This window comes from Ambystoma mexicanum, chromosome 6p, assembly GCF_040938575.1.
Source record: "Ambystoma mexicanum isolate Mex_15411 chromosome 6p, UKY_AmexF1_1, whole genome shotgun sequence".
NCBI classification, from domain to species: Eukaryota; Metazoa; Chordata; class Amphibia; order Caudata; family Ambystomatidae; genus Ambystoma; species Ambystoma mexicanum.
Genome location: NC_090935.1, coordinates 787,905,035 through 787,917,968, shown reverse-complemented (window position 1 = coordinate 787,917,968; position 12,934 = coordinate 787,905,035). Strand labels below are relative to the sequence as shown.

Here is a 12,934-nt window from a genome sequence, read left to right as displayed (position 1 = left end):
TGGGGGTCTACAGGAGAGGAGAAGAGGAAAGAGATAGGGACACCCCAATAACCCCAGTTCATTAACCCCATATTTTCTATCTGCAGACATCTTACTCTACACGTCAGGCATACAGTGCACAGAGGTCCAGCCCAAAGAGCCAACCGGGTGCTACACATCACCTTTGAAGATACGGTAGTCGCCCAGTCAAGACCGGCGCCTCTGCGAGAATCAGGTGAGCGTTACACTACCCCCATAGACTTACCTGATTACCTCTGAGGGTACTATTCCTCTTCATGGGTCGGCACAGTCTCCATTGCATCCTCGCCGTACCCCGGCCCCTAAGGGGAACAGAAGGACAACAAGGTGAGACGAAGGGACAAACAAGGGGAACTCTTCTCACCACAATAGACTTACCTAATTTTACCGCCGGAGGCATTATTCCCCGAACTTCATATTTTCTCTCCACACCTGAATAAAGGAGCAAGCCACAGGTTACATTCTGGCCTTATTTTATTGAACTGTGTAGGATAAGCCAAATCCTTACCTGAACTTCGTCAGCTACCACAAGGAACTCTTCGCTAGGGTCAAGCTGCAAACTGCAAGGAATCGGACAACAGTGAAAGTCAGACATGTGAACTCTTACGAACTACATACTTTTCTGAGTCAATATTGTTCTGGAACTCACCAATTTCTTCGAGCCAGTGAAGAAACTGGTTATCAACGCGCCCCTGCGCTCAATGCAGGATGGAGAGCTCATCTTTTCAAACCATCAGGTGAGACTATAAGAGGGGACATCAAAGGTGATCTGTGGGGAGAACAGCAGGGGTGAGGGGATTTACGCTCAACCCCACGGGTGGTTAATTCCCTTTCTCCATTTACAGAGGAATATTCCTACGGGCCAAGCAAACGAAGCTGGGTGGGCCAGTCCAGTCCGTCATCTCGGCCCTACGCGTCACATTGGTGGAGACCGCAGCTGTCCAGTTCAGACCGACTTCGGCACTTAAACCTTAAAAGGCCAGTGACCTTGAGCAACACAATGCAAAAAACCGTGCCCCTCACAAGGGTTGTGCTGGTGCCAGGCTATCCTCCTCAAACCAGTGCTGGGAACCACATCACACCCTCGAAAGCCAGGAAGGGAACTTTGTCACTCCAGTTAGGAGGATGGTTGGTTTGTAACAAATGGTTCCAGAACCTTTGGAAAGCAAGAAAGGCCCTGTATAGATATGCTGTGAATGTGATTTCAGGATTAGCTTTCATTTATTTTCAAGAGCGGAGTAACGATAAAATGTGTGAGTTTTAGGGGGGCATCCCCAGTTAATAAAGTGATGATGAAAGTTGGAGGTGTAACATCTTTGCATTGCAGATATTGATTGACATAGAGGTATTTTGAAAGGTGACAGCAGCTTTGACTTTAGATCATCATTGACCATGGAGAACTCTTAGAGTACTGGCAGGCCTGGCTGTGAGCAAGGGTTAGAAGCGTTGAGGAAGGGCAGGTGAGGCAATGTAAATCCTGATGTCATAATTTCTTTACATAAATACATTTGTTTTTCGTAATGAATTTTGGAAGGAGCAGGGAAGATTCGGGAGTGTGATGATATTGCTATTTAGGGAGTGTAAACATGTCCCATACCTTAGACCATAGGATGGGACCGGGAATTTATGGGGACTGAGGATCGCAATCTGCTCTGTGAGAAACCAGCTGGTATCTCAGCCGCTAGCCTCTGCGGATCTCTCTCTCTCTCTCAGGTGGCCAGGGCACGGGCATCGTCTTTGGATCCAGACCCTGGGGGTGGACCAGTGTGGGAGGATCACCTGGTGAGGGGTGCTCAGGGAGTGGAAGTAGGACACTGGAAGGTGAGATGCAATATCCCTCTCTTCCCTGTAACACCTTTACCCCATTCTACCCAATGGAATATTTAGAAACTCACTCCCCCGCCCGCTTCCCTGCATGATCACTTTTGCACGGACAGCCTGCTCTGGGAGAAAAGAGACTCGCACCCGAGCCGTGTACCTGACATGTCCCAATACTGTGATAAGGCGAGGTCAGGCAATTATCGCCACTCACTCACTCACACCTGACTTCCATTACACTTCCCCACATGAATAAAAGGCGGAGCACGAGAACACACCCTGAGTGATGCAAAACACACAAAGGTACAGCAGTTTTCAGTTGGCAGATGAACGAGGGGAGAAAGATGGCCAGGCATGAGAGGTTCGTGAGTGGGGCAACACCCTTGACCTTTTTGGCAAGAAGCCGTTACTTTCAAGATACCTTCAAGGTAGAAAACGTAAGACCAGGAAACCAAGCTGAAGAAACCTGCGCTGCGAGTCAGAGATACCAAGGGTCCTCCTATGTAACTGACCAAGGTGCGGAGGAGCAGCAGACACTGTGGCATTGTTCTTGGCTCCAAGAACAAAGAAGCAACAGAGAATGACACAGCTGGTGAGTTGGGGAGACCGATGCCAGACCAGTCTGTGTTGAAGTCAAGGTTGCAAGAGGCAACATTGTAAAAAGAGCACTGGAACGAACATTGTTAAACGTGTGTGATGAAGCTAAATTGCTAGTGAATATTTGAACAATCCAAGGAAAGATACAATACCATTGACAGAGTGGTCCGGCACTGTGAATGTGCTCAGTCGAAGGTCTCTGTACGGTATTCTGACAAAATAAACAAAAGTAGAAGATTGATGTGAAGTGAATCTAAGTGGTGCTGCGAAGGTTTAAGCAAAATCCATTGCACATTCGGAAGTCTTTGATTCTGGTATTGGTCCGAGCCCGCACGAGGGAGACCAAATTGTGAACATTGTGGAAAAGAGTATCTGAGCTCGAACGATGGAGCTCCATGGTCCAAGTACGAAGGAGGGAGACCAAATTGTGAACATTGTAGAAAAGGGGTCAGAGCCTAGACGAGGGGGACCCGTGGTCCGAGCCTGAAGGTGGGAGACCAGTCTTGAACTTAAGTGAAAATTCTGACAAAGGAAAATAACTTTTGTATTTTGTTGGCCCTCTGCAATAAGAGACTGTCATTGCGAGATTCACTTTGGCGGAAGGCCCTGATGCCTATGTGTTGAACTGTTACCTTGTGGCCAAGAAGCCAGAGTGTGTGCAAAGCTTGCACGTGCCGCCTTGCCCCGTGCTGAAAAAGTGGGGAAGGGAAGCTAACTGCTCAACTATCCTGACATATAATTTCTTGAATACTTTGCTTTTGCATACATTGTTATCCCACACCATTTCGTATTTAGAAGTAAGGATTGGCAATAGGTTTATTAGCATAGGCCCACTAGGACTGCGTTATTATTATTTGATGGTCGTAGCTTGCTCCCAGCTTTAGATTTAGGTTTAAATAGGCGGTCTAACAACCTATTGAAGTCCAATAAACACCCTTGAACTGTAATCACTTGTGTCTGTCTTCACTGTTTGATACCATGCCTCCCTTACAGCTGCATGAAGTAGGCTCCAGAGGAACTATACAGTGGTGTTGTAGGTGGCAGTTCTGACCCTCACTTTAACGAATTGCAGTTCAACTTTGTTTTCTTTTGTCCCCTTCCAGACTATGTCCACATGGGGAGGGGGTCCACCTGTCCCATTTCTTTGCCCCACCCCTTCCTCCACTTCTCACTTAACTACCCCCTACCCTTACAACATGTTAGGTAGATTTTTAATTTGTATGCATTCACCTGCGAGTCCCCCCAACATTTTGATGGACTTGTGGATTTTTTGTCTCTTATTGAGTGAGTGGGAACCTTTTTCCCCACTCACACATTCTTTTACTCTATCCATAGGAGTCACTTTTGTTTATTTTTGTACTTTACTCTTGGAGTCATGCTTTCCTCCAACTTTTGGCCATTTGTAATGTACTTTTGCAGCACACACACTTTCTGTGCAGTGTTTCCGGAGAGTCCCTTGGGCTTCCCTTTTTTTAAATTTTATTTTCCTTGGGTGAACACATGTTCCCAAGGGTAGGGGGATACTTGTTATCCTTTCCCCATTTTGTACTGTGAGATCCGCACACACCACTTTATGTGGAGTGCTGAGGGGTTACAATTTATCCCCTTTCTCAATGCTCCTGTAATATTTATGTTACAGTGAAAAGCATAGCTGAATGGCTGGTGGCAGTGGACATGTTCTACTGACTTGCGCAGACTGTGTTCACAGCCGCAGTAATACACAAAAGGGTCACCATTGATCCAAAATAGTGACTGTTTTCTTTTTTTCTCAATTTCTTGTTTGCATGTCCTTTCTTGGTCCTTCTTGTACCTTGCAGGGTGGGGGATGTCGTTCTCACACTTTTGTCTTCTGGGGGAATCCTTAGAGAGGCCTGCCAAGGCGCCACTGTGTCTGTGAGGACAGGAAGTAGGGGAGGATCCCGAAACTATGCTGTTCTTTGTCTTCTGGTATGCCTGTCTGCAACCAGTTCTAACTGGGTGGCAGACTGTCCTTTTAGCACAGCCAGCCATCCCTCAAAGTTTGAATGTTAGATGACTGCTGATTGGCTGGATTCCCAGATAAGAGGCTGGACTCCTGGAGCACAGTCCGAGTCGACCACTGGAACCAAATCCGAAGAGGAAAAGCCGCCTGCAGCTACTTCCAGTGACTGGAGATGCCTACAGAATGACTGCTGCTTTGCTGACCCTTTCCTCCATGCGACGAAGGAGCTCCGAAGAGGAAGACTCCTTCCTTTGGCCTGGTGGGCATAACCAGCCTTGAGACAACCTGCCTTTTGAGCCACTACATTACATACTGACCTATGACTCGGGTAGTGCAGTGCCCTTTGTTCCCGTGCTGCTGGACATTACAGCTTCAACATGTTTGCACTTGCACATGTTTGAAATGTCTTCTATGCCTTTCAGGCTAGCAAGGCATAAGGGCAAATGAGAGAAAGGAATGTAACCAAGACTGAATAATTCAGATTCTTTTTCAGATTCAGTGGCTGTTTTAATAGATTCATCTACATGTTCACATCCATAACGATCATCTCCGAGCTATGGAAAGTCCTTGGGCGGTGCAGGGGATGGAGTGTACATGTAATCTCCCCAACTTTTTTATTTTTAAGATTAGTTAAGAACTGCAACAAAGAGTTGGGTAATAGTGAACTGGATAACAACTATTTTGAATCCTAATTGTACAACTGCTAGTCCCGATTAACACAACATTCATATGTTTCTCTTTTTAATTGCAGAGTGCTTGCATCAACACAGTTTGAACCAGTTGCAGCCCGCATGGCCTTTCCTTGTTTTGATGAACCAGCCTTCAAAGCAAATTTTTCAGTAAAGATTTGGAGGGAGCCCAGGCACATAGCACTGTCCAATATGCCAATAGTAAGTGCATGCTATATGTAATGTTATGTCTGGAAATTCCTGAAAAACACAGTTTTGCAAAAATCCACCATCATATACTGTCAACGCTACATTTCAACTTAACATCTCTTGACCATTCCCTATGATCAGTAGGTTGGCAATATAAGATTTTTGTAAAGATATATTCACAACATCACAGCTATGCATCTACATGACTGTTGTCTAGTTAATGCAATATGTTATGTATGCAGCAACATAAGTAGCTAATCCGCTGTAACTACAGGCTCCTTAGGAGGGGAAAGTGTTAAGTGTTTGTATAAAATAAACAAGATTGCAGGGTGGGAGGGTGAATGGGAGGGTGAATTGTACACAGTTGTGGTCTGTCCATGGGAGGCAAGTATTAGATATAATAGTTGTCACAATTATGGTCTAGGACCCAATCTAGGATTCACCCTTTCACGTGAGTGGGAGAGGAGACTCTCTGAGAGAAGCCAAGGTCGACTAAGTCCTTAGTGAGGGACGTGGCTGCTTTATCATTAGTCGTTGAAACCTAAGTTGAGGTCACCTAGTACTAATGTTTTAGTAGAGTTTTTGATATTATTCCCCAAGAGGTGGGTGATTTGATGCTGGATGTCCGTAGTGGCTCCAGGTGGGCGGTAGATGAGATGGATATTTATGGTGTTTTTTGGTGAGAGGGCTATTTTAGCTGATAGGATGTCTACATGTCCTTCTCTTAGGTGGGGTATAGGCCTAATGGAGATGTCCTCCTTAAAGATTAATGTCCAGGTCATGGCTGGAGATTAGATCGTTCACTTCTAGCGCATGTGCATTGAGAGAGCGTACATTGAGTAGTGCACATTTGTACGTCCGATATTGGTTGTTATTTTTGGAAGGACGTGTGTGGCCTGTTTTTAGTGTCCATGAGTGAAGATTGGTGGTGTTGTGGGTAGGTACTTGGTGAGGTATTTGGGTGCTGGTGTGGTTGCTGATAGTGGTGTGGTGGAAACTGTTGCTAGCTCTATGGGAGGTTTGTGATCCTAGGTGGGAGTTCCTGAAGGTTGTGAGAATAGGTATGCTGGCAACATTCTTCAGGTGAGTGCGAGTCCTAAGTCTATGTAGTCTGGAACTAAGTGAAGGTGTGGACATAACTGTATGCGATGTATGATATGTGAGACTGGGTAGGTTGTTCAGGGTGTCGGAGCTCTGGAAGATGGAATGGATGTGGATGGATACCACTGATCTATGTGTGTTCTGAGTGCTTTTGATAAGGGTGAGCGCTATGCCTAAGCCAGAGCGCCAAAGGGCATCGTTCAGGTGGATATTACTGCTGTTGAGCTGTGGCTGCAACCCCCTCACCTGCCCTCTGCTAGCCTTCTGGAGTACTTTGGAGGTGTTAGGGTAATGCGGCTTGAATTGAAGGAAAAGGAAGACGCGGTGCAGGAGAGAGCGTTATTGCGCTGGTTAGCTCTGCCCCCTGCCCGCCCCTTTGCCACGAGAGACGCCTACAGGAAGTGCTACATAACTAGCACCCAGACACCCTTGCGGTGCTAAGCCCGAGCGCGCAAAGGGCATCGGTCAGGTGATATTACTGCTGTTGAGCTGTTTGGCTGCTTGCTGTGGCTTGGCCAGCAATTCAATCTGCTGGCTGTAGGCTGCCCAACTCGACCAAAACTAAGGCATTATTAAGAGGAGCTGCACGCCGGAATGAAGTCAGCTCCCGCTACTCCGGATCTTCAAGCTACTGCACTGAGAACTCGACTCCAGGTAAGGCAAAGATTTGCATCACTCCCAAAAGTAAATGGAAGTCCGGAACATACACTAAAAACATCAATGCTTAAACAGAGCTGACTACCCTTCTGCACTAAAAAGCGCATGAGTTTATCTGTGGGGGCAAATTTGTCTAACACGGAAATGGGAAGTCACAAATTGTGCTTGGATAAGGAAGAAAATCTGCGGTTGGCTCCAAAGTCTCCTGATCTACCCATGGCTTGCACTATTCCTACTGCAGCAGAGACTTTAAATCACCCACTTCTAGCCCCTGTAATGTCCAAGCTGTCCGATATACACGCAGGCCAGGGGAAAGTGGCTGAACAAATTGTTGGTGTATCAGACTAACCGGCTTCAAAATATGGCTCTATACCTTTGAAGGAGTCTGAAAGAGGGCTGGATGAACCTAGCATGCCCTCGGGTGTTCCCCCCTGAGAAAGCTCTGGACAATCAGAGACCAGACACCGAAATTGAGATTATTGAGCCAAGAAGTGAAACTGAGGCGAGTGAGAACCCGCCTAGTTCGGAATTACTCCCGACTGATCTTAGTGAAAGCCAGTACCCCTCAAATAAGACCGATGGTTTATTAGCCGGAAGTTCAAATTAGACTACACCCTCTCCTGGTGAGGGCATGATAGACCTACATGACCCCCCAGCAGAGGGGAGAGCTGAACTGAGTTTAAGAGAAACGACAAAGCTACCCATAAAGGAACTCGGTCATGCCACGCAGCCTCTTAATAGTACCACAAGGAACCTCAATTATTAGAGGCATCATGGAACATGGAGGCCAGTGGGACGTGATTGAATTGGGCCAATTGGAAGAAGTCCTTCAGGACTCTACCGCCTTGGGAGAAAAGTCACAACATACTGACTCTACGGAGGCGACCTCAGTAATATTTGATATGTCCCAGTCATATAGGGAAGACTTTTCAAATCAAGATCACAAGGAAAAAAGCTACCAAAAATATAACCAGATTGATGAAAGGGCCACGACTACAAAATTCCAACGAGAAAAAGGGAGCTTACATCTAAGTGCCCTTAATGAAATGAATAAAACGCACCCTACCCCTGTGCGCAGTGACAAACAAGTCCAGAGAGAATCGGGGAGGACGATTCTATCCGGAAGACTTAGCACCAACGGAAACTTAGACCGACCACCAGCCAGCCTGAGCAATTCAAGTCTAGCAAATAAAATCTCGCAAGATATAACCATTTTGACGGGGAAAATCGAAAGAGAAAAAAGAAAGAGCTTCTCCCTAATAAACAAGAGAATGGCAGCACTGGACAAAGATCAAGCCGAAGGGAGATCTTTTGGGGTGGAGGACTCTGTCACGAAAGCAACTAAACACCAGGGGAGTCAAACATCAATGAAAATGACTACAACACCAACCCCCGAAGGAAATTAATGTATGCAAGATGAACCACGGAAAGATCCAATTTTAAAAGTACCAAACTATGAGGATCAAATAGCAATAAAAATGACCGAGACACCAGCATCGGAAGACGCTAGCCTGCGCCCAGGAGAGCGTCTGAATGAACATATCATACGGATAACAACTGATGCCTGTAAACTTGGAAGAGAAAAGGATATGGAGCACATTCAAAAAGTGGTCATGGCTTCGCTAAATATTACACTGGCCCCCTTTTTAAAACTTTACGAGGTGGTTAAAGACTCTGTTCAAGAGTTGATTACCAGTAACATACAAATAAAAGAGGCAAATGTACAAATGGAAGCGTCTTTGCAGAGTTTAAATATACGAATAAACAAAGAAGCAGAATTAACACAACTCTGGCAAAGTCGCCTCAGTGAGCTAGCAAGAAGAGACGCGAATGATAAATCCCTACTGATGGAAGCTGTCCTTGAGGACTGCAAATGGATGAGAAGTGTACATAAACAAAAGAATGATGGAGATCTTCTGGGAATAAACCCTAAGAAGGGAAAGGCCCAATGAAACTGAAACAGGGCAAAAGTGCCAAACCCAATCAAATAGAGCTACAACTTGAGGATGTGATCCTGATCCCTCCTGGGAAAAAGGGAGAGGATAAAAGTGATCCGACCCCCGAGCCGGCCACAGCCCAGCCGGATCAATCCAACTCTGCAATTTTTGCAGGAGGTATTTCCAAGGAACAGGCCCACCAAAAGGGGAAGGAGGATGCAAAAAAACAAATGAAAAGGGAAAAAAAATCAAAGAATGAAGCTCTCAAACGTAAAGTAAATGGTTCAAGAGCATTTTTGAGGAATTTAACAACACCGCCTAGAGGAGAAAACATACAGTGTGCAAAGAAGCCCAGAAGAGAATTGACCATGAGCGAGTTAGATCGCATAGAGACTGATGGAGAAAAAGGTCTAAAAAATACTGCAACAGAGGCTAAGTGGGAAGAACGGGAGCAGCCAGCGAATTTAAGGGATTTGATTGAACTCATGGACAATATCAGCGATGAGGAAGACTGGGAAAGCATCAGCCTATTGGAATGGCAAACGATAGATAACTGGGACACCGCTGATCCGGCCTTTAATCCCAAAGATCATTTGAGAGCGAAACCCCAAAGAGAGACCATCCCTGAGAACATCGGGAAGACAGGTAGAAGACCAGAACCACTGGAAAGAGAACCCGTTAGTAATACTGAAAAAGAATCTGCCCAATTCAGAACCCTGGAACAAAAAAGGGAAGAGCAGGACAAGAAAGAGATGGAAAAACGTAAGCAACAGGGAATTCCCCGCCCAAATCAAAAAAATGATACCAAAGATAAGGAGCAAATTGAAGCCAAGAAAAGGAAAGTGTCCCCCTTAACCATCTCCGAGGAAATCTATTTTATTCAAAGGATGTTACCTCAAATTAGAAACAACAGCTAATGGCCCTAGAAGGGCGGTGCTAAACAGGAGCTATGTGATGGAACTCTGCAATCAAACTGCAGCCTTACGCACGATATCAACTGATATAAAAATAGTTGAATTCCCTAGAGAACAGTGGATGGACCAAGTCATACTACATCTGACTTCTAACAAGACCAAGCAGAAATTATTAGCGGCTAGTGACATCCTAAAAAAAGGGCTTTGGACTTGAGGATCTGGGTGATGACTTTAAGCAAAATAAACCAAAAACAATAATGAAGGAAAGAAAAGAATCCAAAGAGGACCTTTCAGTACATAATAAAGAAAACGCTACTGGAAAAAGCATATAAAAGACAGATCTGTCGATGAGATGGCCCCAAAAAAGGATGAAAAAGAAAAAGGAAAAGATGGAGAGAAAAACCAAAAAGAAAACCCATCAATAACAAATGACGAGACATTGAAATCCCTGAGATTTACAGTGGACAACTCGGAGAATCCTAAGAGGATGAAAAGTAGCTCAAATAAAGCAGGAAACAAAGTTAACGACTGGTCATGGATGGCGAGCACCCCGAACTCTAAGAAGAAACAATAGAGTGAGGAGGGCCAGCAGAGACCCGTCCATTGTGCCTCATGGAACACTAGAGGATTTAAACACCTGCTTTCAAAAGACAGCTGCTTCTTGGCCAAATACGACCTCATCTCGATTCAGGAATCCTAGCTGCGCGAACCTCCAGTGCGTGAGGGCTATGAAGTCTATATCAACCCGGCCAGAAAGGGCCCTAAGGGAAGACCATTTGGAGACCTTATGATACTAAAGAAAATGGATAGCCCTTTAAAAGTGCTAGAACATTAAACCCCAAATCCATCCGTGCAAATACTGAAAATAACATTCAAAGTAGAAGAAAGGGAAGTGCTGGATGCTGGAAAAAAATATTCTCATTAACACCTACTGGAGTGAAAACATGCCTAGGCCGATGACCTATCTAAAATCAATCATGGACACCATTGATAAAACTATGACGGAGGAAAAAGATCAGCGGATACTACTAAATGGGGATCTAAACATCAAATTGCTAAATAAGGAGGGTAAAATCAAAGAAATAGAACAACTATTAGGAAAAGAAAAAACATGGATGAAGGAAATGAGAATCCTTGATATGAGGATGCTGAATGGCCAGACGAGAGGAGATCTAATTGGTGCCAACACATGGCACAGTGGTAAATCAGGAGCATGTCTAGACTATTGCTTTGTAGGAGGGAACACGTTGGCTGGGATAAACTCATTCAAAATAATCAAACAAGCGAATAGCGACCACTGTCTGCTGGCAATAGAACTCGTTTGGGAAATAAGACCAACCGCAGGAGAGAAAGAACGATGGAGACAGAGGTCTCATGAGGAAGAAATCGATTGAGGATAAAAAATGGTGATCCCAAAATTGGTGCAAGAATACAAAGATGCCACAATAAAAGATGAAGAGGTGGTTGAGTACAAATGGTTGTTGGAAGCTTTTGTGGTCAAGCACGATTCAACTAAAGCTAAGCAAATTAAAATAAAAAACATGCATATGACGAACTTGTAGTTGGTAGATGAAAACAATATAGAGCGGACCTCATATGTATAAAAAAGGACAACAGTAGAGAGAGAGATGAACTCCTGAGGAAGTGTCGGCAGACATATAAAAACTGGCTGCGTTCAACCCGCTACTTGAGAATACAAAGAGATGCTGAACAAATGCTAGCTGCAATATCCACAAATAATACAAGAAGTACGTGGGTTAAATTTGATTAACCAATAAAACAAAAAAAAACAAAAAAACTATGCCTATCAAGCAGGTTAGAAGGAACAGGGTGTGCATGCTGAACTACGGTTTACCCTAATATAGTGGATGTGGTGAGAGTATGCAGGCTCCTCTAATTGCTGCTAACTATGTCAGGTGACAGTAGTAGTTAACAGAGCATCAAGTGAATGCTGTAGACCCATAAGGGTGCGATCAAAAATCACAGTGTCGTCCGCATATGTGACACTACATATCCTTTTACCTCCAAATGGAAATCACCCAGTTATCCAATGGGCCTTGTATGATTACTCGTCTAACATCTCCGTTTGTTAGCTCGTTTACAAACAAGTGAGGCCCCCGTAGATGTAGTTGCATATGCAATAGGATTTTGGTTTGCATTTGCTGTAGAGGGATAGCCTCCTCCAGTTGTATTTTTTGCGTCACCAATTGCTGATTATCCCTAGAATCAACCTCGGATTTCGGTTCTTTTGCAAGCTGTGTGGTTGACGATAGGTTCAGCATAGACTGTTTAGTGCGCAAGACCAATCAAATCTGTTCCTCTGCGTCAGCAGTGACCCTTACTCAGTCTAGCTGGGCCTCAGGAAAGACCTTAGGATTCGATGGCCCCAGATGCCTTGCAGCCTCACAGGTTTATCAATAATCGTACATGATTGATCACCCACCCTTATAGTGGTGGTACAACCTTTTGAGATTTTCCAACAGTATGATTTAATGTCACTAATTTTACAGGGTTTTTGTTTGTTTGCCCCTTCCGTTTTCTATTGTGACCTTCTTTATCCTTGCAGCAAACTTTCAAGCTGGCCTCATGTACTTTGCCCAGTGCCGTTTTTAAGTACCATCGTTCTTCTGCTATGCCAGAGCAAAGGCGAAACAAGGCCTCTATTTTTTAATCCAGATTGTCCAATTTACTTAATTTGACCAGCTCACCTTGCTTCACTGGCGCTGATTTTCCCCCTATTTACAGCCTTTATAATCTTCCTCTCCTTCCTCCATTTCACTATAACTTGATGTAAAATCAATGGTGGAGATGAGGCCTTCCAAATCAGGAGTGTTAGAAAGGGTAGACCCAATCACATTGTTATATTTCAGTTTCGAAAATCCCAAGGAATCTCGCCATCGGTTCAGACAATGGGTAAGTAATGATCCATTGTTATCGATGTTGGTGAACCCAGGGGAAAGATCTATTGCAGTATTTATAGGTTCCAATATGCTGTCTCTACAATTAGGCAACACGCCAGTATTTACTGCATTA

General features: G+C 44.7%; 1 protein-coding gene across 8 annotated transcripts in view; it reads left to right on the top strand.

Annotated features, from left to right (window-relative positions):
* Window positions 1–12,934, top strand: part of ERAP1 (endoplasmic reticulum aminopeptidase 1) — a 1,074,730-nt gene that overhangs the window by 110,913 nt on the left and 950,883 nt on the right. For all 8 annotated transcript variants that reach the window (XM_069627669.1, XM_069627672.1, XM_069627670.1 and 5 more), the window contains one exon: window positions 5,166–5,304. In XM_069627669.1, coding sequence (XP_069483770.1) covers window positions 5,166–5,304 — 139 coding nt within the window. The remainder of the gene's footprint in view (window positions 1–5,165; window positions 5,305–12,934) is intronic.